Raw genomic sequence first — 21,546 nt, 5'->3', positions numbered from 1 at the left:
TTTTAAGCTTACTAAAAACTTAGCAAAAATGATAAAAAAAATGTCGGGTTTCACTCAGGTCGGATTGCCCAAGCCCTCAACCTGAACTCAACCCGGGTTAGGAAAACCCAACCCGAACCCAAAAGACAGCCAGCCCAACCCAACATTTTTTAAGGTTGAACCTGACCTGAGTTGCACCCCTACTAGTGAATGCTAAGTCCACATTCTTTACGCCGTCTCGGCAGCACTTCTGCATTTTTTTTTGCTTTGGAGAATGAAAAAAACGAGAATGGGCAAAACAGACCCTGTCACCCATTACTCTAAATGACTTACTCTCCTATATTTTCGGGCCGTAATTTGCTCCATTGTGACCTGGTGGTCATGGGTTCGAGTCACGGAAACAGCCTCTCTGCAAAGCAGAATGGCTCCGAGTGATTCTCTTCCGCCCTTCTCCCCCATTTTAGAAACGGAGAATGAGAAGCATTTTTTGTCCTGAGCTACTGCAAATTTAATTCCCTCTCATTTCCCAATTTTAACAAAAGTGTGATTTTAGAATGCTTCCTTTTAATCCAGAGCACACTTTCTATTAGTTTTTAGTTTTTATTTAAAAATGGTTTTTCTGGCCATTGAATCTGGATCATTGGATACTTATATCATATATAATTTATTTTACAATCTCATCAAAAAAAAATTTGAATGACACAATTTCATCAAATTGTTCCAATCATAATACTTTTAGGCATTAAACCCTTTTAATGCAAATGAATGGTTTAGATCAATCATGGTTGGATACCACTATAGAAACTAGGAAGCATGATAATACAAGATGGGTGGCTATAGCATAACTTGGCCCATTCATTCCAACATGGAAATTAAGACAACAGACCACAACAAGCAAGTAAAAACCAGAATCAACAGAATAGAGCAACTCTGATTCGCTCCGAGAATCTGCCTGTTTTAGCCACTGGGAATTTACAAATTTGGAGAAATGGGCTGCGCTTGGCAAACTCAATTCTCTGGCTTCCATTGATTTTTTTTTAATGACACAATGAAAAAAGCACAAAACGGGCTGGATTCGGCGAACTTTATTCTCTAGTTTTCGATGATTTTTTTTTTTTTTTTTCATTCCACGCAAAGTGTTACGGTCCTAAGTGGGGGTTCGCCTAGGTATGGGACTGGGTGGGACTCAGCCTGGTATGGAGCAGGTTTAAAAGGCCTTGCCTAACGCGTTCCATCAGCTCTGGAGTTTCTGGCGTATCGGTAAGGTACCCTAACACGAAGAAACCACGAACAGGCTGGGCTCGGGGTTAAATAACCCCATTATCTTGTTTTCATTAGTTTTTTTTTTCTTTAATTTTCTGCAATGAAATAAAAACAAAAGCGCTCTCGAGAAGGGTTAAAGAACATAGCATAGGTTTCTCATTTTACTGACTTTTAGAAAAGGGCCAAGAAAGTTCAACATTTTCGTCCTCAAAATAAAGAAAAATGAAAGATTAAAAGAAAAACCTATGAAAAAGAGAGCCGCTGATCTTTATCCATTACACCACCACCAATGACAATGATCCTAAACTCACTGGAGTTGACCCATCGAGCCGGCAACCGCAACTCAGGCATTGCAAGATCATCATCTATGGTTCAGATCCTTCTCTAAGTAAGCCAAGCTTAAGAGCTTCTATCTTATCACATACAAGGCATCCCTCAAGCTCTCAAGAACAAGATGGGGACCCACATGACAATCTCGGATCGACGCTTGCATCTGTAGCTGTGACTGCATCGCTATCAGGACACCGTTGGGGAGAAAATCCAAGGTTTTCATATATAACACGGCGAACAAGCCGTAGAAGAGGGTCACATGTCATCAATTGTAGTGCTATAAGGCAACAAATAGCCATGAAACCGGGCAGAAGCAGTAGCAGCTCCGGCCACATTAGACAATCTCCAATCGGAACAGGCCCTACCTCTCCCACTTGGGAGAGAGAGAGAGAGAGAGAGAGAGAGAGAGAGAGAGAGAGAGCAGAGGGAGAGAGAGGTAGAAACCCAGCATTTTTACCCATTTATTTGTGCAGAATCATTGAAAAAGACGAACAGAAATAGAAATCTGTTAAAGAGGTCAACCAGTTACTCCTGAAATGCAGGCAATCCAAATGCCAACCTTTTCTTCTGAAATGGGTACATCAAAAAATTAGGCAATGCCCACAAACAAGTCAGTAGATTTTCAGAACCCAAATGGTAGTAGGGGAGTTTTTACAAGTAGCCATTATTTAAACAGAAAAGCATTCCCTAAATACATTCAGATGAATTTTGCATAATACAAAGGGATTCAAAATCTAACCTAGGAAGATCCTCTCATACCCGAAGCTTCTTCCCAGGAACATCATCATCATATTGCCCGCCATCATCGTGACCCTCGCCCTTCTCCATCTTCTTCCTCGCGAGAATCTTATTGATCTTGTGCAATTCATTGGTGATCTTTTGGTCTTTGTTCTGCTTCCTTGTCTTGCGACCGTCCTGCATCTTCACCCCGAACTGATAGGCTGCCTTCGGCATTGCCTCCTTCTGCTCGTTATATGTCGCCCATTCTTCTTCTGTCTCAAAGTCCCACCGGTGAAGACGACCCTTGGCCTGTCAGAATGTTTAAAGACAGCACATCAAAGGTTACTGGCTCGACAATTTACCAAAACATACTCGATATAATAGTACAAAAGTTTGAATTGGGACAAGAGCCACGATGTCTGAGCTCAGTCTCAGATTAATCATAGCCCAGTCTCCTAGTTCTGAAAATATGCCAAAAACCAAGATGACAATCAAACAAGGGACATAATCTCCAAAGAGAAAAGTTGACATAAAGAGGGATCATCAGAAGCAGGTAAGCATCAGATAAACTCAACATTTTCATAGTATCCATCAACAAGAAACCAATTTCATTTTCTAAATCAGATAATATATTTCAAATTCTAACATTCTCTCCCCAAAACAATATGTTAACACAAAGATCACAGAACAATAAACAGAAGTATGTTGTTTAACACTGAACCAGTTGAATATTGTTGGCTATGTTATTTTGAGGACATGATGAGGCAGATATTTCTCGGTCTCTGCGCACAAAGGGAGAAGAATGGTATAACTAAATTTAAGAAAGGAAAAGGCTTTACAGGGTCTCTCACCCCACCGGGCAGAGGCTAAAGCACTATGATGTGGGTTAAAATGGTTCATGGTGATTTTTCATATCTGTTGGCAGTAGGAGATTCATCTAATGTCATAGCATGGGAAAATGGATCGGCTCCTGGGCCATGGAAACTAGCGCCCATTATTATGGAAATTCTGGACTGCTGTAGGGCTATCCGTCCTCAAATCTCTCACACGAGTGGAAAAATCGGAGATGGAAGTTCAAATTCAAAATGAGGATCGGTCAGCCTAGCGTATGAAGGGATAGGCAGTACATTGGTTGTAACTTGTAAGGAAGCCGGGTGACACCTTGTCGCCCGCTTCAATCTGAAATCAAATGAACTCATTTTGGATATCAATAAAAGTATAAGTTCAAATTCAAAACGTGGATCGGTCAGCCTAGCGTATGAGGATCAGGGATATGCAGTACATTGCTTGTAACTTGTAAGTAAGATGGGTGACACTTTGTCGCCCGCTTCAATCTGAAATCAAATGTACTTACTTTGGATATCAATAAAAGTATTCTTTTGCAGTTTATATTGAAGTGTGTGATCAGTGTTTGTGCGTGCTGAAAGATCTATCAAAGTAAGAAAGAAAGAAAAAAGAAAAGATAGCTCAAGTAAAATATAAGAAGACATGTCTTAAATGGTCAAATTTGATGAAAGGAAAAGGCAGAAGCCTCTATTTGTAGTTCCTATTAGAGTGCATGTGTGTGCGTGTGATGTACCAAAATAAAAAGAAAGATCTGTCATGTATAATTTAAGAAGACATCTTACCCGGCCACCCATATCCATTTTTGACAAGTCATTTTCATCATCACTATCTACAACCTCACGATTATACTCCTGATATCCCGGATAGCATTCAGAGTAGCTCTCAGATATGAAATTGGGATCCTTCTCCCGAGCATCCTTTTCCCTTAGTTGTTGAAGCCTGTGGTCATCACGCTTGAAAACAGATCCCATGCCCCGGTCCTTGTCTTCTTGAGTCATGAAATATGGATCCTGTGCTACATTTATTCCTGCCTGTACATCATAATCTTGCAATGTTTGAGGGAGGTACTGTTCGGGATATGCTAATTGCTCAGCATACTGATAATCCTGCCATTCTCCTTGGTACCCAGCAGCTACTACTTGTTCTCCTTGGTAGCCAGCAGTATCATACTCATTCTGCAAACCAAAAGGTCATGATAAAAATTAAAAATAACCAACCTGGAAATAGATGGGTTATAAGAACAAGTGTTTTCATTTATTTTCCATGAAAGAATGGGTCAAGAAAAATCTGATCCAATAATGAGCAATGGTCAATATTCAGAGGACAAAAATACACCGAAAATGCAGTTAGGATCAAGTGTTTTTTGTTCTTTTTAATGCAAGAATGGGTTAAAAAAAAAGGACCAGGTAATGAGCAATGGCCAATATTCAGAGGACAAAAAATACACTGAAAATGCAGATAGGATCATCTTGTCACTGCAACTTCTCAGCTGTGAGTTATCCCCCCCTCTCTCCAAAAAATAAATGTGGCCCCAATGTGCTACTGCCACATCACCGGGATTGTTCCCAGGAGTACCATGAAATGCACGAAGCACTGTTTAGAAACTCCCTCAATAGATCATTAGCTAGCCAACTTAGAGTTGGTTTTAAAAAAATATAATAAGTCTGTCAAAAACTCCGTTGACTTGCACGTGTTAACCAAAAACTGCCCTGAGTCGACTCGGCTTTACTGAGGTCAAGTTCTTGTCCGAGTACGAGTTTTAAAAAGTGGCTCAAACAATGGTAGTTTTTTCCATTTTGTTAGGTGCTGATGCTTGGCATAATTCATTACTACATGGAAAATCCACATAAAGTAGTAACTAGACTAAGATATGAGGTGGGTGCACATTATTTTTTCCATATTTTAAATAATTCGTCTTAATTTATTAAGTTTCAAATCAATTGTATAACAAATTTTACCATTTATGAACTAATTTTGAGTTCCAATTCGATATGCATCTTATGGTTTTAGGATCCAGATTGATTTTAAAACATTAGGTTGACTTTTTGTGGCAAAATATAGGGCACAGTAGTAACAGAATAATGCTTCCAAAAAGAACTACGAATATTAGGTACTGGTCAGAATATGAGATGGGTGCACCTTATTTTTCCATATTTTCTAATAGAAACATATGCTATTGGACAAGCTCAATGAGAAATTATAATGCTTCCAAGAAAGAACTATGAATATTAAAACAAATCACAATCAACTCACTGTCTGCTGCCAATCAGGAAGAGGCTCGGAAGGAGGTACTGGACCGTAAATAGGTTCACTGAAATAGGATTGTCCATCCCTGTTTCGCGGGGACTCTTCCATGTCTTCTGAATCAGGGCTTTGGTTAATGTCTTTATTGGGAACGGAGTAGTCAACGCCCTCCCCAACAAATATGTCCTCCTCTTCAATTCTAGCAACAGAAGGGACTTGTTTTTCTCTTGAAGCAAGATGGTTCTTGCGGGGTGGTGGTGGGGGTGGTGGTGGTAGTGGTAGGTCTCGTTCACTCTGACTCTTGGCTGTTCGGCCATCGGGTTGAACCGACTTCTCTTCATCATATTCATTGGCAACACTAGAAATCTTCCCTGTGAAAGAGAGGACATTTGATGAAGGAAATACTACACAATTACCTCTCACTTTTCAGGAAATACATGCATAAATTTGGAAAGAAGAAATTAGGGATAGGCATATTCATAACTAACATATCGAACGGACGAGAATGAAAAAATTCACAATTACAAAAAAGTGGTGATGCCAACATTGATGCTTCACAGAAGTATAAAATGCTCTTTATAAAGATTCCATTTCACAAGCATGGTTTTAAATTTCGTCTGAAATGCCAAATTTTGGGATTTTGGAAATTTTGGCCAAATTTCATTTCTAATTTTTGTTTTTTCAAAATTTCCAGTTTTTGCCGGAAAAAATCGGTAAAAGACGATTTTTTTTTTTACCAAATTTCGGCCAGAACTGAAAATTTTCGGTTTCCGCTACCGAAATTGAAATTTCAAACCATATTCACAAGTTCTGAAATATAGAGAACTGCATTTCAAGTTTAGGGCGGAAAATTTGTTTTACGCCCATTTGACGTCGAAAGAAACAGATCATATGGAGTGCCTTGTAACTTCATGATAGCTAAAGTCTATTTCAACATAATATATATCATCAAAAAGTGTGCCAAAGGAAGAGTGACAATATAGGAATAGGGTAACTGCTTAACAAGCCACATTCACAAGTATATAATATGCATACCTTTAATGTCTCTATCTTTTCTCTTTCTCTTCAAAACCTTGCCAGATGAACCAAGGCGAAGATACGACATAATTTTAGCAATTCGTTCAAGCACAGAACCATCGACACTTACAGTGACCATTTCCTGAGAATAGATCACAATCAGAATCAAACAATTTCTCGAAGCCTAGAAATGAAAACAGCATCACAAATTAAGGAAAAATAAAATAAACCTCTGGAATGGGGCAGTCAGCTTTACTTCTATGCAATGTAGTAGGTATGTCATGAGAAAATCCATCGTCCTAGAACACATCAAAGAGAAAATGTTATAAAATTCTTTTTAAGAATCTAATGGCATTTTTAGACAATAAAACAGACTTCAAAACATTGTTCTTACTCAAACAGACTTCAAAATATGAAAGTACTAAGAGAAATTAATAGAGAAACAAAACAGAAATACAGAATAAGCAAAAGTGGGCCAAAGATTACCCCATATAAATTGCAGACCTAGCCACACCCCTTTTGGCTAGGAAGTCAACCAACTCATTGGTGCTGCAAGGGATGGGAGGAAAAGAAGAAAACTCATGTTTACATGTACAGATCTCTATTAAGAAAACAGATGTTTACATGTACAGAACTCTATTCTCATTTACCATATCAGCAAATCTCCACAAACCCAAAGATTCACCCCTGATCCATGATACGACACTCAAAGAATCTCCATTGACAAGCACGAGGATGCCTATAAGAGTGCCAATCTCCATGTACAGATCTCCCTCTCTCCCCCTTTGAAAAGCACCAGGTGGCTGGCAAAGTTTTAAGTTTCGGTTTCAGTCGTCACAAAAATAGAAACATTTCGGTTGAAAATTTTAGTGGAAATCCTATAAGATCATGGAAACGAATGGAAACATATGCACATAATAGAATTTTAAGATGACACTTCAGGAAATGCTAGAATAAAATCATCACATAAGGAAAACACTTAGTGGCATGCGTCGTTGCACATGTCTAATAATTCAATACATACAACATTTCACATGTAATTCATATTAAATATGTATATATAATACATATAGGAAAACACTTCTAAAACGGGATCCCGTTTGAAAAATAAAGAAGAAGGTGAAATTAACCGATGATTTGGTTAATTTCAAATTGATTTTTGGCCTTTGTTGGGATTCATGCCCCCTTCTTTGTCTTCTTGTGAACATGTCACAAGAGAGGCTCTCGCCTTTTTCTCCAAACGGGATTCCCTTTTTGCTAGCAACCCTCATACAGCTAGCAACCCTCATACATATATTACATTTCACATGCATTCATATAAATATAAATATGTAACACATTGATATAGTAACCACTGAACACCCATTCACATGCACAAGCATGGATGAGGAGGTCTTCGCCTCTGAGATTGTTGAGCTCCTACTGGAATTAAAGAAGTGCTCATCTTAAGGGGAGTCTCTTTTAAAGCTCTAATTTTGACTATTTCAGAGTTTGATGCATAGTGCTCTTAGAGATAAATTCTGAGTTTTGGAGTGGTGGTCTCTGATGGAACAAGGATGGTCTTGTTTTTGGTCTATTGGCATCCTTGACGACTGTAAATATGCAGGGGACCGCTGGTCCCTATCTTTTGTAATTTTTGACTTCATATATTAATATATATAAACCTGTCGCTTTTCAAAAAATATATATAGTTAACACTAATACGTTAACAATTTTGATTTTGGTGTGCTTTTCAGTTTCAGTACCGATTTTGGCGAGGAGGGAAACATAAACATTCCGGCCATTTCGTGGAGGTTTTGATTGAAATTGAAAACCATGTTGGCTGGCAATATGAGTGCCAATTTTAAACAGAAACCATGTTTTTCCAAAAAAGTATTTCAGCCCTCCCTCCCTCTTGAAAAGCACCGGGCAGTGGGTGATATGAGTGCTAATTCCATTCATTCATTTCCAATTTGTAGCTCCCAAATGGAATGTTTCGCCAACAAAAATATGGATCAGGTCTCTCTCAACAAGCACTGGGTGGTTGGCAGTATGAGTGCAAATTTTATTCATTCATTTTTGCAGTTGGCTGGCGATATGAGTGCCAACTTTTCATTTATTTCCAATTTGTAGCTCCCAAACATAATGTTTTTCCAAAAAAAAGTAATTCAGCCCTCCTTCCGTCTTGAGAAGCACCGGGCAGTGGGTGATACAGTATGTTCTAATCGCATTTCATAACACTAGTATTCTGATAGGATTGGAGGGTGCCTATATACAGTATGTTTCTAACCAAAAGAGTATAAGACCGTAAGTTCATCTCTCTCAAATGACAAGTGTAAGACCATTCATCTCTCTCTTCTCACTTTCTCTCTCTATCTCTCTCAGTATTTGAGGCCAAAAAAGAAATGAAACTTAAGGGGTGGTGAGATTGCAAGAAAAATCGGGCGATACACTTATTTTCTAATACTTAATATGCTCTTATCTTTTATACAAAAAGATGCCACCGGTAATACAAAATATAAGAGCGCCAACTGTATATGTGTATGTATGAGTGTGTATACTTTATGTGGATCGTTGGTATGGAATTCAACCCTCGAGAACCCCATATCCTCTCTATTTTCTTCTTTTCCTTCCTCTTCTGTCTCTCCTGTCTATTTCATCTCCCAAGGCTTGGGTGGTCTTCTCCAAGAATGTCTCTTTCCTCTTCTTTTTTACTTTAACAACTATCAAAGTTCTTTTAATTCACAACTTCGATCAACTTCACCAGTTGTCTCCTTCCCCTCTCTTCCTTTTGTCTTCTCTCCTTTGTTCTCTCTTGTCTTCTTCATCCCTAAACTTCTATTATCTATTATCTTCTTTCCTTTCTTCTCTCTTTTCTTCTTTCCTCAATTTCTGTTCTCCATTCGATTCTTATCTGTTCCCTAACACTAGTGCATAGTCCATAGAAATCTGACTAGAGTGAGCGAAATTTTGATTTCTGACATAATTTTTTTTTTGTTGAGAATGTTGATTTCTGACATAAATAATACCTACTATTTGTGGAGACAAGCAACGAATAGACTTGGTCAAATGACAAGTCCAGTGACTCCCATCACTGAGAATTGTCACACTTACTATGTTGTCAGATAAGCATGCTGTCAAGAAGGCAGGAATATAGCTAAGGATTAGATAAAGTACGAAAAGTGAAAGAAGAACCTCACCATGTTAAAGATAAATGCCATTCGACCAGGAAGGAACATCTCATTAGCCTTAACAATGCTTTGAGGCTTCACAATCCACTGATATACCGACTGCAAATAGATATAATTTTCAGACACCACGTATGAGAGACTTCAAAGAATGAGCTTCATAATACTGATCAACAAATGCCAACATTTTTATGATCCAAAAAACAAAAGAAACTACAAAGAAGTCGATGCACCTTTGCTGTTGCAGTACGAAATGACAATGGCTGATCATCCTTATATGCTCTGTTGGTAACAACCAAATGTATGTCAACTAGAAGGCAAGAACACTAGAACAAGATAAATAGTATCAATTTGGGGAATGGTAATAGCTTTTGGAAGGGGGTTAAATAATAAATGACAAGGTGAGTTTGTGTCATTATCAAAACATGGTTGTACACATATCAGTAGCCAAAATATATCATAATCATTATAAAACAAAGATGCAGAGTTCATGCAAAACCACAAAATGTTAGAAACACTTTCTAGTAGAATGCTTGGTTGCTAATAGGATACATTTTGCTAGATTAGAAATAAGAAGTTCTTGGAGAACATGTGAACAATCATAAATAGAACAATGAACAACTCAAAAGAAAAAGTTACACAGCCAAAAAGCTACCATCTGGGCATCATCACTATTATAGTTGCATGGTGAACGCAGTTTGATAAAGACGTGCAAAAGTGCAAAGCTTTGCAATTAAAATCCTTAATCATACTTATAGTGCGCCAGGATATGAAAGGACAGAAGTGCAAAGCTTTGCAATTATGATTCTTAGTCATACTTATAGTGCGACAGGATATGAAAGGACAGAAGTGCAAAGCTTTGCAATTAAGTTCTTAGCCAAACTTATAGTGTGACAGGATATGAAAGGAGCTGGAGTACTTTTGAACACATCTACTCTGTAAAGAGGAAGAAGTTGGATCACCAGAGATTGATGGGCTGCTTCTTGTCTATTATAATTCGAAGTTTCGAGAAAGATATAATGTTTTAAATTAACATTCTCACTTCTCAAGAATAAATCACATTTTACCTTTAAAGTTAAAATCTTTTTTTTTTCGAATGGAAGTATAAAGTTAAAATCATCAGAAATTATTAAGTTTAAAATTTTGGTTTTGGTTGAAAATTCGGTGGAAATCTTGTAAAATCACGGATACGTATGGAAACGGAATGATGATATTTTTAATCTTTTAAAAAACATATGCAAATGATGAAATTTTGAGATGGAACTTTGGAAAGTTAGAATAAGCAAATATATACATAGAAACCATCGCATAAGCAACAAAAGTTACAAAACCATCCATAATGGCTTAATCACATCGAACACACAGTGACATGCATTGTGGCACATGTCTAGATTAATGAAATGAAATGCAAATAATAACATTTTTTGTCACCCAGGCCCTATCAATTGAATTTCAGGAATTTCGGTCGAATTTTGAGAATTTTAATCAAATCTAAGAAATTTCGGTTGAATTACAGTAATTTCTATCAAATTTTCGAGGAAGTAGAGACGCAAAATGAAATCATGTAGATTTTGTTTCGGTGGGGATGGAAATGGAAACATTCGGTCATTTTGGGGAAATTTAAAACCATGAGAGAGAGACATCAACAACTAGCACCTCCAAACAACCTAGACAACCTTGCTGTTGATGGATTGGATAGCCGACAATAATTCTGTTATTTATACAAGAGAGGATTAAAGTTGGCAACAAGTGGAAGAACTCGCAACTAACCTACTACCGAGCATAATGAAGATGAGGAAATTTGATGTTAATGATGACGTTCATGGAATTATTGGTGGTGATGACTAGGGGCATGGTTTTAAATTTCGGCCGAAATTTTTCGGTTTCGGCCAAGGCCGAAATGAAATTCACATGAAGCAGTTTCTTTACAAGATTTCGGCGAAATTTCACCGAAATTCCGAAATTTCGCCGAAATGTTGCCGAAATTATTTTTAGCCTATTTATATAAAATTTCCACCAAAAAAATTAAAAATGTCCCCTAAAATGTTATAATTTCCACCAAAATAGCCAAATTTTCAACTGAAGTCGCCGAAATTTTAGACATTTCGGTCAAATTTTTTTTAAAAATGAAATCATATTTCGGTTTCGGTGGTGGCCGAAATCATATTTCGGTTTCGGTGGTGGAAACCAAAATTTGAAACCTTGACTAGGGGTACCATTCAAAAGAGTTATGAAAGTTCTTAGGATATGACTGACTAAGACCTACGTTTAAGAGATGAGATGTGATCGGTAAGAAATTAGAGCAATTAAATTTCATTTTTAATTGTAATATTTATAGTTAGCACTTAGCATTTTGTACGATTAAATTTTCTTAGCTCCATTAATGTATTGCAATAAATTTGATGTTCTAAGAAATACAATGTGTCTTTTTATAGAAGTTGTTGATATAATGGTTTTCTACACTTTTCTAGCAATTTTTATTTTTTGAATTTTTTTTTTCAATTTTTAACTATAAAAAAATTTCCAGTAGTAGTCTTTTTTGAAATGGAACATCGAAACAGACAAAACATTGATACGGTCTTCTGCACGACCATGTTTTGATAATGGCGCGAACTCACCATGTCTTATACTTTTTAATTTGCTGCTCAGTTTTATATAACATACAACATAATAGTGAAGAGGGATATGTGTCATAATGCAGTGAACTATAAGCATGTCGTTACATTCAGTTATATCTAACTAAATATTAGAAGCATTTCATACTATATTCAAAGTCTCGCTCGTCACTCCTAACGATATCTTTTGTGGTTTGTAAGTCAATTTACAAGCTTATCCCACCTTTGATAGATTGAAACCCAAATATCTCCCACATTTCCAAATCCAGAAGACCGGATTGATTTTCAGTTTCAATAAAAGGTGTGTTGAGAAACAACTATAGAGTGGGTAACTGAATTTCCCAACAAGAAGGAGAAGACATTGGATAGTACTAAAACAACAGCAATGATGGCCTTTAATATAAAATAAGTATCATGACACCCGAGGGTATAAAAAAGTGTTTCAAATCTCGGACTTGGATTAGAACACGGATAGTAAAAGGGAGTTGACTCAGGAAAGTTAATGATTGTTAAGGCATTGGATAACACTAAAATAACAGCAATGTTTAATATAAAATAAGAATCATGACACCCAAGTGTATAAAAAAGCGTTTCAAAATGGATGGTAAAAGGGAGATGACTGGGCAAGGTAATGATTGATGCTATCAATTTTTTTAATAACTAGGGAGAGTCAAACGGATTTTGGTTGATATGGTAGGGTAAAACTTGGACCAGCCAAAAACTTGGCCAAGGTAAAAGGGACTCGACTTGGCAAATCAACGATGGACTGAATGAGTTTTTAAACAGTAACATAAATTAATCCAAGGATTTCCACACTACAAATTGTTAGTGCAAAAGAGATAAACCATAATTTTGAGTGACTTACAACAGTTGTCAAACTCTTACGACTCGTACGAGTCAACTCCCGAGTCGAGTCGAGTCGAGTCGCTGGGCTTTCGAGGCGAGTCGCATGGGTGGCGCGCCTCTGTTGAAGACTAGTCCGAGTTGTCTGGTGACTCAAATGAGTCGCTGGGAGTCGACTTGAAAAATTAAGAATCTTACGAGTCGAGTCGCTGGGTCTAGGCTTTCTTGTTTTGATGGTTGAAAACTTGGAAGTTAGAATTTAGAACTTCATTATTTTTGTGCATGCAAGTTACAAGCATATAGTTATTTATATTTTTGGCTTAGTGCTTTCTCTATGTGCTATTGGGTTATATTTTTTTACATGATTCATCTTTTGGTATATAATTATATTTTTTAATAGTATATATAATTATCATTTTTTCAACTACATTTCTGTTCTTGTCAAAAAACTCTTACGAGTCACGAGTCATAAAATTAAGATATCGAGCCACGATACGAGTCACGGGTTGACAACCATGCTCACAACATCAACAGTTTACTTCAAATACATAGCTATAGTAAAAAGTGCTTTGCCAATATCCATCACCTCACCCCTCAACCCACATTCACATATTCAGACAAAAGAAATGACCAAAAGAAAATCAATCCTATTGAAGCCTTTACGAAGAGGGCGGAGAAGATAATAGGCCCCTCTCTTATTTCACTACTCCGTATCCGACAGGGTCAAACAGTATCCTCCAAATTGTCCCTCGTAATCTCCAAAGTGTCCCTCGTAATGTTTTTTTTTTTTATATGGAGTGTCCCTCATAATGTTGTTAAATGAATATTTTACTTCATAATATTGCATAAGCAGTTCAGAAAACGTAGAGAATTACTACATGGAAAGGAGTATTTTACTTCGTAATATTGCATAAGCAGTTCAGAAAATGTATAAAATCACTACATGGAAAGGAACATAATGAAACTTTGCATCATTCACAGAACAACACTTCAACGAATTCATAGACAGATAAGGCCGTGGAATCCACTGCAGATCTCTTTTTGGCTCTGGAAGCCTCGCTTCGAATAATGATATAAGATGCCGAAAGTTTCTTAAGTTGCATTCAAGAAAACCATTGCCTGGTCAATAATAAATTTCTGCACACTTGTTTCCATCGAGATTCCTTTGTTTACAATGTACCCCACGAAAACAATCTTTGTTTTCTCATGTTTATAAGCAATGTGAATTTCACCCATCCTTCCAAAATTAGAAACATGCATTATGAATTTCTCATAATGCATGTTAACATGGACCTTAACAAATTAGTTGTAACCATGCATTTAAATTTCAGCCGAAATCCGAAATTTCGGATTTCCAAAATTTCGGCCGAAATTTCCGAAATAATAAATTAATACTTTTTTTACCGGATTTCGGCAGAAACTGAAACCGAAATTTAAATCCATGGTTGTAACAAGGTATATCTTCAAATTGATAATAATATTAGCACAGAACTCATACAAGCTATAAAGATGGGATAAATAACTAACCAGGTCAGCACTGAAATAAATAAACTAATAAAGGTATCCCCGTGCTATTTAACATTAAGTGAAACTACTACCTGGAGAACTAGATTTCGTATGATAAAGATAAACACAACACAACCATCGCAAGACGTCAAGACGAAACGTATAATAACACACTAGTTATCTAACAGAAATACTTATTCAATTGTAAGTCTTCATTCCAATAAATTTGATGATGTTAAATCACGCAGTTTACCTAGACTTCCCATCCACCTCATCATCAACATCTGGTTTCTTGTCAATCTCACTCCTGACCTTGTGAAGTAAAGCGTAATCCAAGCCCTTGACCAAATGAGTATGTTCAACATCCCCTGCAAAACATCAACCCAATTGCGTGAAGATAATAACTATGCAGGAAGAACTCAAAATAAAGAAAGTGAACTTTGTGTTTCATTTGAATTTATGATAATCTACACTGCAATGAGATTGATAAACCCATGAATATTATTGCATATTTCAGATGGAACTATTTAAAGAGTATTCAACTAATTTTTGCCTAGAGGGAATTTACCACAAATGAACTCAAACCTTCAATTCCAGCTTCAAATACCAGAACAATCGATTAAGAGATATCAGAGTATATGATGCTAAGAATATGTCGAAAGTCGAAACACCTTAATTGTACATCCAAGAAGTAGCTCATCATGAATGGAAGCAACCAAAACAGTGACAAGACATCAAAAGAGTATGGTCATTTACAGCTTATTCTCCTATTCTCCTTCAGAAAAGGTTTTAGATTTCGGTTTTGGTATGTGTTTTGGGTGATTAAAATAGAAACAAGTCAGTTTTCGAATGGATATTTTGGTGGAAATCCTATAAAATCATGGAACGTGTGAAAACGCATGCAAATGATGGACATTTAAGATGAAACTTCAAGAAGTGCTAGAATAAGCACAAATACACTAAAAATCATCACATAAGAAAAAAAACAGCCATAATGGTCTAACAACATCGAACACTTAGTGACATACGCAGACACACTCACGCATGTCTGATAATTCAGTACATACCACATTTCACATGCATTTCATATAAATATTAATACATAATGCATGCATCACATTTCACATAAAACTCATAAATATAATGGTTTTGGTTTTGATATGCATTTCGATGGGGATGGAAACAAAATTTCGGCTGTTTCATGTTAGTTTCGGTGGAAATTTAAAATCATGGCTCCAATTTGATCACCATCAGTAACTATCCTCAAAGCCATCACAAATCTAATGTCCTGCATATCAATAAGCTGAAAATTTCTAGAGCAGTTCACTGGTCACTAAATAGGATTTTGACAGGCAGCAATAGAAAATTCTAGACAAACCTGAGTTCACCACAAGAACTCCTCAAGATCTTCTGCTAAGACCTGGAAGAGTTGAGAAACTCTGTAATTCCACTCTAAGATCAAGTTGGTACATGTGAAGAGAAAAATTCTCACACAAATCTCAGTTGGAGGATAGATCTATTCAATTCTGTTATCCTTGGTGCTGACTTGGTGGAAAACTCAATAAAGAAACATAGTTCAATTAGAACTGTATCTGAACAGATAGGTACAATAAAGTGGAAAACAACATGTAGTTGATTTCAGATTTAAAGAGAATGACAGAGAAACGTTAGGCTGAAAGGGAAGCAATCCAAGGATTCAATTGGCAGCACAATGAATGTAGAAGCAGATCCAAATTTCGGTTTGGAAACAAACTACTTACAGGACAGATTTGAATTTCAATGTGGAAGAAAACTGATTTTAGAACAGCATGAGAGATTTGGATCTGAAATTCAGAAACAGCAGATCTGAATTTCAGTTGATAGTAAATTGATTATAAGATTCAGATCTAGTGAGCAGTAAGAAGGATTAACAAAAATTAGAAATTTGTGTTCCTTAAGTGTAGCTCAACATAGGTTTTCAAAATTTTCAAATCTAAAATGTATAGCAACAAATAGAATGCAGTTTTGATGATCAAAACATTACGAACCGAAAAAGGAATGGGAACTACATAAGGGTCTGTTCAGTTGCGCAGCGGAAAAGGAAAAGAAACGGAAATGACGTGGCAGATGGAAAAGGAAAAGAAAAGAAAATGCAAAGAAAGCAGCAGGAGTGTGTATTCATTTGACAGGAAAAGGAAAGGAAAACAGAGATAAACCCATGAATGGTTCGAATCATTATAAACCGAAAATGAATAAACCCTTTTTTATCTCCGTGTGGCTTTATATGGCTGACCCTTATACACAACAGAGGTTTGAATCATTATAAACCGAAAATATCTGAAATTAAAATAAAAAATCCGAAAATAAAATAAACCCAAACAAGATGGTTATACACAAAAGAGATGGTTCGAATCTTTTATAATTCGAAAATAAAATAAAATATTTGAAAATAAAATAAACCCAAACAAGATAGTTCGAATCATTACACAATAGAGATCCAAGAAAGATTGTTCGGAACATTCCACAAAAAGATGATTCGAATCGTGTATTATATCAGATCCAACAAAAGAAAAGAAAGGTTTGAATCATTATAAACCGAAAATATCTGAAATTAAAATAAAAAATCCGAAAATAAAATAAACCCAAACAAGATGGTTATACACAAAAGAGATAGTTCGAATCTTTTATAATTCGAAAATAAAATAAAATATTTGAAAATAAAATAAACCCAAACAAGATAGTTCGAATCATTACACAATAGAGATCCAAGAAAGATTGTTCGGAACATTCCACAAAAAGATGATTCGAATCGTGTATTATATCAGATCCAACAAAAGAAAAGAAAGGTTTGAATCATTATAAACCGAAAATATCTGAAATTAAAATAAAAAATCCGAAAATAAAATAAACCCAAACAAGATGGTTATACACAAAAGAGATGGTTCGAATCTTTTATAATTCGAAAATATCCGAAAATAAAATAAAATATTTGAAAATAAAATAAACCCAAACAAGATAGTTCGAATCATTACACAACAGAGATCCAAGAAAGATTGTTCGGAACATTCCACAAAAAGATGATTCGAATCGTGTATTATATCAGATCCAACAAGAGAAAAGAAAGGCACACAGAGACAAATAGTCGAGAGAAAAAGATGCAAAAAAAAAAAAAAAAAAAAAAACTGTTGTTACGATTCATCTGTCTTGGATCTCATAAATGATTCAAAGAGAGAGAGGCAAAAAGAAGAATCGCTGGATAAAAACATACTTGGAAGCTTGAGTGGAGTGGAGTGGAGGCTCGCCGGAGGAGGAAGAGGAGCTAGGGTTTGTGTTGTTTTTTTCAAAAATGTGAAGACAAGAAGGTAAAGTGACTTTTTTTTTACCGCGTGACGGGGATGACGGATTCTTTAATAAATCCAATGCTTTTAGTTGGACTTTGTTGAGCGGAAAGTAGCGTGACACGTCACCCACGACAGATTCCACATGGGACCAGCGCTTTCCAAGTCTCAGCAACAAAACGCTCGTTTTAAGGGCATTTCCACGGAAAAGGCTGCCTTTTCCGTTTCCTTTCCCTGATATTTGCTCAACTGAACAGACCCTAATTGAAAGAAATGAAATTACAGATCTGGAATTAACAGACTTACAAAACTGAAATAGCAGGGCTAACGTAAAAGTAATAACAGAGAGAATACTAAACTACGTAATGGTGAAGCTGATTCCCTTGCTAGATCAGGGGTTCATAGGCTGGTGTTGGAGTGGTTTGACTTTCTCCCTCCGTGAGTTTATTGTTTTTGTTGTTCTCTTTGTAATCCTTGAGGACCATCTCGGTTCTCTTTTATCAATATATATTGCCATTTCAAAAAAAAAAAATACTAAACTGGGAGTTAGAACACTGAATCTGACAATGACGGGGACAGATCCACCCTGATTTTTGTTTATGGAGGAATAACAGATTTAACAAAAACTCAGACTCACGGAAATGAATCACATATGGGCTTTAAATACTAGTCCTTTACAACATAAACTAATTAATCCAACTGAAATAACTGTCATGGTGATTTGTCAATGAGCTGCTAATGAACTGACAATGAGCTATCAACAAGCTGTCAGCGAGCTTTTGTGCCTAACTACTCCAACCAAAATAACTGTCATATGAGCTGTTAATGAGCTGAAAATGAGCTGAGTTGTCAGTGAGCTGGCAGCTGACTTGGAACGTTCTCCGAACTTCTCATTCCAAGTCTTCTATTTGTTCCTCTCCAAAGGATTCACCTGCATCAGACCCCTTAAACACCGGGGATGGTCCCATCATCATAGCTGAGAAACTTTCCAACTAAAGGCCGTAGAACAGAAGGACCCACTGTACTCCACGAAATAACTTCACTAAATTCAACACCTAACCTTCTGTGTTCCCATCATCAGTCATCCTACATTAGCAATTATAGATACTCTAGATCTCATTTAATAGTCACAACTGCATAGACGATCACCGCCCAGATTAAAAATGGATCCCACACAGCAGGCATGTGTATGGAATCGGGATTGTTGATCTGGTGAACCATCATGAGGTGACCCGCATGGTCCTAATCCCATGTCAAACGGTCATCCATTCGATTACAAAAATCAATGTTTTAGCTTTTCTTGGGAGAACCCTAAACAAAACCTCATAGATTAAGGGATTAGGGATCATCGGATCAAGGTGCAACCAATGGCAATGAGCAGGAATTGTGTTTGGACCCAATCATGCTCACGTGGCACGAGTGGAGCTCAAAATTGATTGTCAAGAAAGAACCTAAAAATCACCGTCTTTTTAGCACTTTTTTATTTAATAATTGAAGGCATAGTTTCTTCATTTAGTAAAAACTAAAAAGGTTTTGACAAGGACCTAATTATCAACACATAAGAACAATAATCTAGTTTCGGTGATCCACTGTTCCAACCAGGGAAGCAGGATTCGTACCTGAGGGTGGGGATTCGCGATTCCCCGAATCGCGAATCGGAATCGTGATTCGATTCGATTCCCCGATTCTAAGGAATCCTGAATCGATTCCGTCGAAACCCCGATTCCCCATTTTGGGAACCCCGATTCCCCATTTTGGGAACCCCGATTCCCAATTTTGGGAAACCCCGATTCCAACTTTATAGGAACCCCGATTCCCAGGCGATTCCCTGCGAATTCCAACTCCCCAGCGACTCCCGGCGAATCCCCGGTAATTCCCCGACGAATCCCCGGCGAATCTTCGTTGACTCTCTGGCAAACCCACGATTCCCGCTTCCAACCATCCCAGGAGCCTTCGATTCCCGCTTTCGAATCTCGAATCGAATCCCGCTTTCGATTCCCGCCCTGGCAACCTTGGTTCCAACATCTGGAACCGATCGATTTCAACAATTAGAAGAAATGTCAAATTGATTTCTCTACTGCAAGTTACCCTACTCTGGAGTCGATGATAGCCCTAAGAACATGGTTGTGCAGAAAAATACACAAAAGCATATGCTAAATTTGTCGACCAATTGCCACTCAAAAGTCAAAATATATAATAAAAAAAAACCTTGTCGACCAACTGTTCAGAAGTGCGGCCAACTATAAAGCAAATATGACATTTTAATTCTTTCATTAAGCCTTGTTTATGTTAAAATGTAAAAAGACCTATCAGAACATTGAAACATCAGCTTACATAAAAACAAGTCATCAGATTTCCCTACAAATGTGCAGAAATTACTACTGATCAATATACCAACCTCCAAGGTATTTGCTGTTCTCAATGGAAATCTTTTGTGCATCAGCTATCCTACAAAAATAAAGTGGCAACCATTAGGCTATCTTTAAGACAACTGAACTTCCAGTTTCAAATAAAGCTGAGGCATCTGGCCGCACCGTAGTTCAACATTTCCAGGAGGAGCTACAGCATGAAATGAACCCAGTTCAGTCGGTTCATAGTCAGGGTTTTGGTCTTCTCTTCGTTCCTTAGCACGGTCCCTATACTTGGGTCCTTCTGGTTCTTCTTGCTTCTCTTCTCTGAGAAATGAAGAAATTTTGTAATTATAACAAGTGCACCAGGAACAGAGAGACATCAAACAAATCGCAGTTTGACAATCACCAAAAAGGCACCGAAGCACATCAACAAATGATAAAGTTCATTTCAACTGAAAAACCAAAGTGAATTCGATATTGCCACGGAAATTTTGAAAAGAAATTTCTCAATATACAATGAAAGAGCATGAAAATATATGAAATTATAAATTATTTAGCGTTTCCTTTACTAATGTTGACTAGAGATTATGCAAATCTCAACCCAATCAAGAGTAAAAAAAATTTAAAGGAATCAATAAATGGCATAGGAACCATATTTTTCTCCAAATTATGTCTCAGTTCCTACCGTAAACATCAAAGTAGACATTATACGCTTCATCATAACCAAAAAATGCCTAGTAATCTTACATGATCTGGTCATAACTTTCGAATCATACCAACCACTGAAACCAGGTTCCAACTATTTTCAGTGAATGCATAGAAAACTATTAACATACATTCTAGTTGGAAAAAATAAATAAATCAACACTCCCATATTGTGAAATTTCCTTATTTTCCATTCTTTCTGTTGTGATGGTAACTATTCCTACCAAAAACAACATATGTTTACACAAGTGAGAATTAGACAAAAAAAAAAAAAACTTACTTCCGACGGATAATCTTTTCCTTGTGATTTTTCTTTACCGTAGCCATTGAGGAAAGAGTAAATTTCACTGAAAATCATAAATTTCACATTTAGGTATTTGACTTCTGATGAACGGTTTGAATTCTAAAAAAAAAATTCAATTCAACATCTAAAAACAACATTAAAGAGAAGATAAATGGGTGTTCGTGAAACGAATAAATTTGAAAAGGAGGACAATTACCTTGTAGAATAACCAATTCGAAACCCTAGTTTGAGAACCTGTAAAAGCTTTTGAGATGCGTCCAACTCACTGTTTCTCTTATTACTCAAAGATGAGATTTTTATAGCGCAGTGATATGCCCCCCCCCTGGATATCCCCCACCC

General features: G+C 36.8%; 1 protein-coding gene across 1 annotated transcript; it reads right to left on the bottom strand.

The window, feature by feature from the left end:
* Nucleotides 1-2,104: 2,104 nt before the first annotated feature.
* Nucleotides 2,105-21,530, bottom strand: SMU2 (RED family protein). Its single transcript, XM_077355356.1, has 12 exons — nt 21,404-21,530; nt 21,184-21,250; nt 20,382-20,522; nt 20,246-20,295; nt 14,784-14,898; nt 9,800-9,848; nt 9,579-9,668; nt 6,630-6,698; nt 6,418-6,541; nt 5,392-5,753; nt 3,921-4,313; nt 2,105-2,601 (listed from the first exon to the last, which is right to left on the bottom strand). Exons 2-12 carry the CDS (start codon nt 21,228-21,230, stop codon nt 2,326-2,328), a joined length of 1,716 nt encoding a protein of 571 aa, XP_077211471.1. The 5' UTR covers nt 21,231-21,250; nt 21,404-21,530; the 3' UTR covers nt 2,105-2,325.
* Between the last annotated feature and the right edge of the window lie 16 nt (nt 21,531-21,546).

Source organism: Tasmannia lanceolata, unplaced genomic scaffold (genome assembly GCF_043159265.1).
Source record: "Tasmannia lanceolata isolate RefF3 unplaced genomic scaffold, GAP_Taslan_0.1 ptg000015l, whole genome shotgun sequence".
Classification (NCBI taxonomy): domain Eukaryota; kingdom Viridiplantae; phylum Streptophyta; class Magnoliopsida; order Canellales; family Winteraceae; genus Tasmannia; species Tasmannia lanceolata.
Note: the sequence above shows the minus strand (reverse complement) of the source record. Positions and strands in the feature narration are given on the sequence as shown.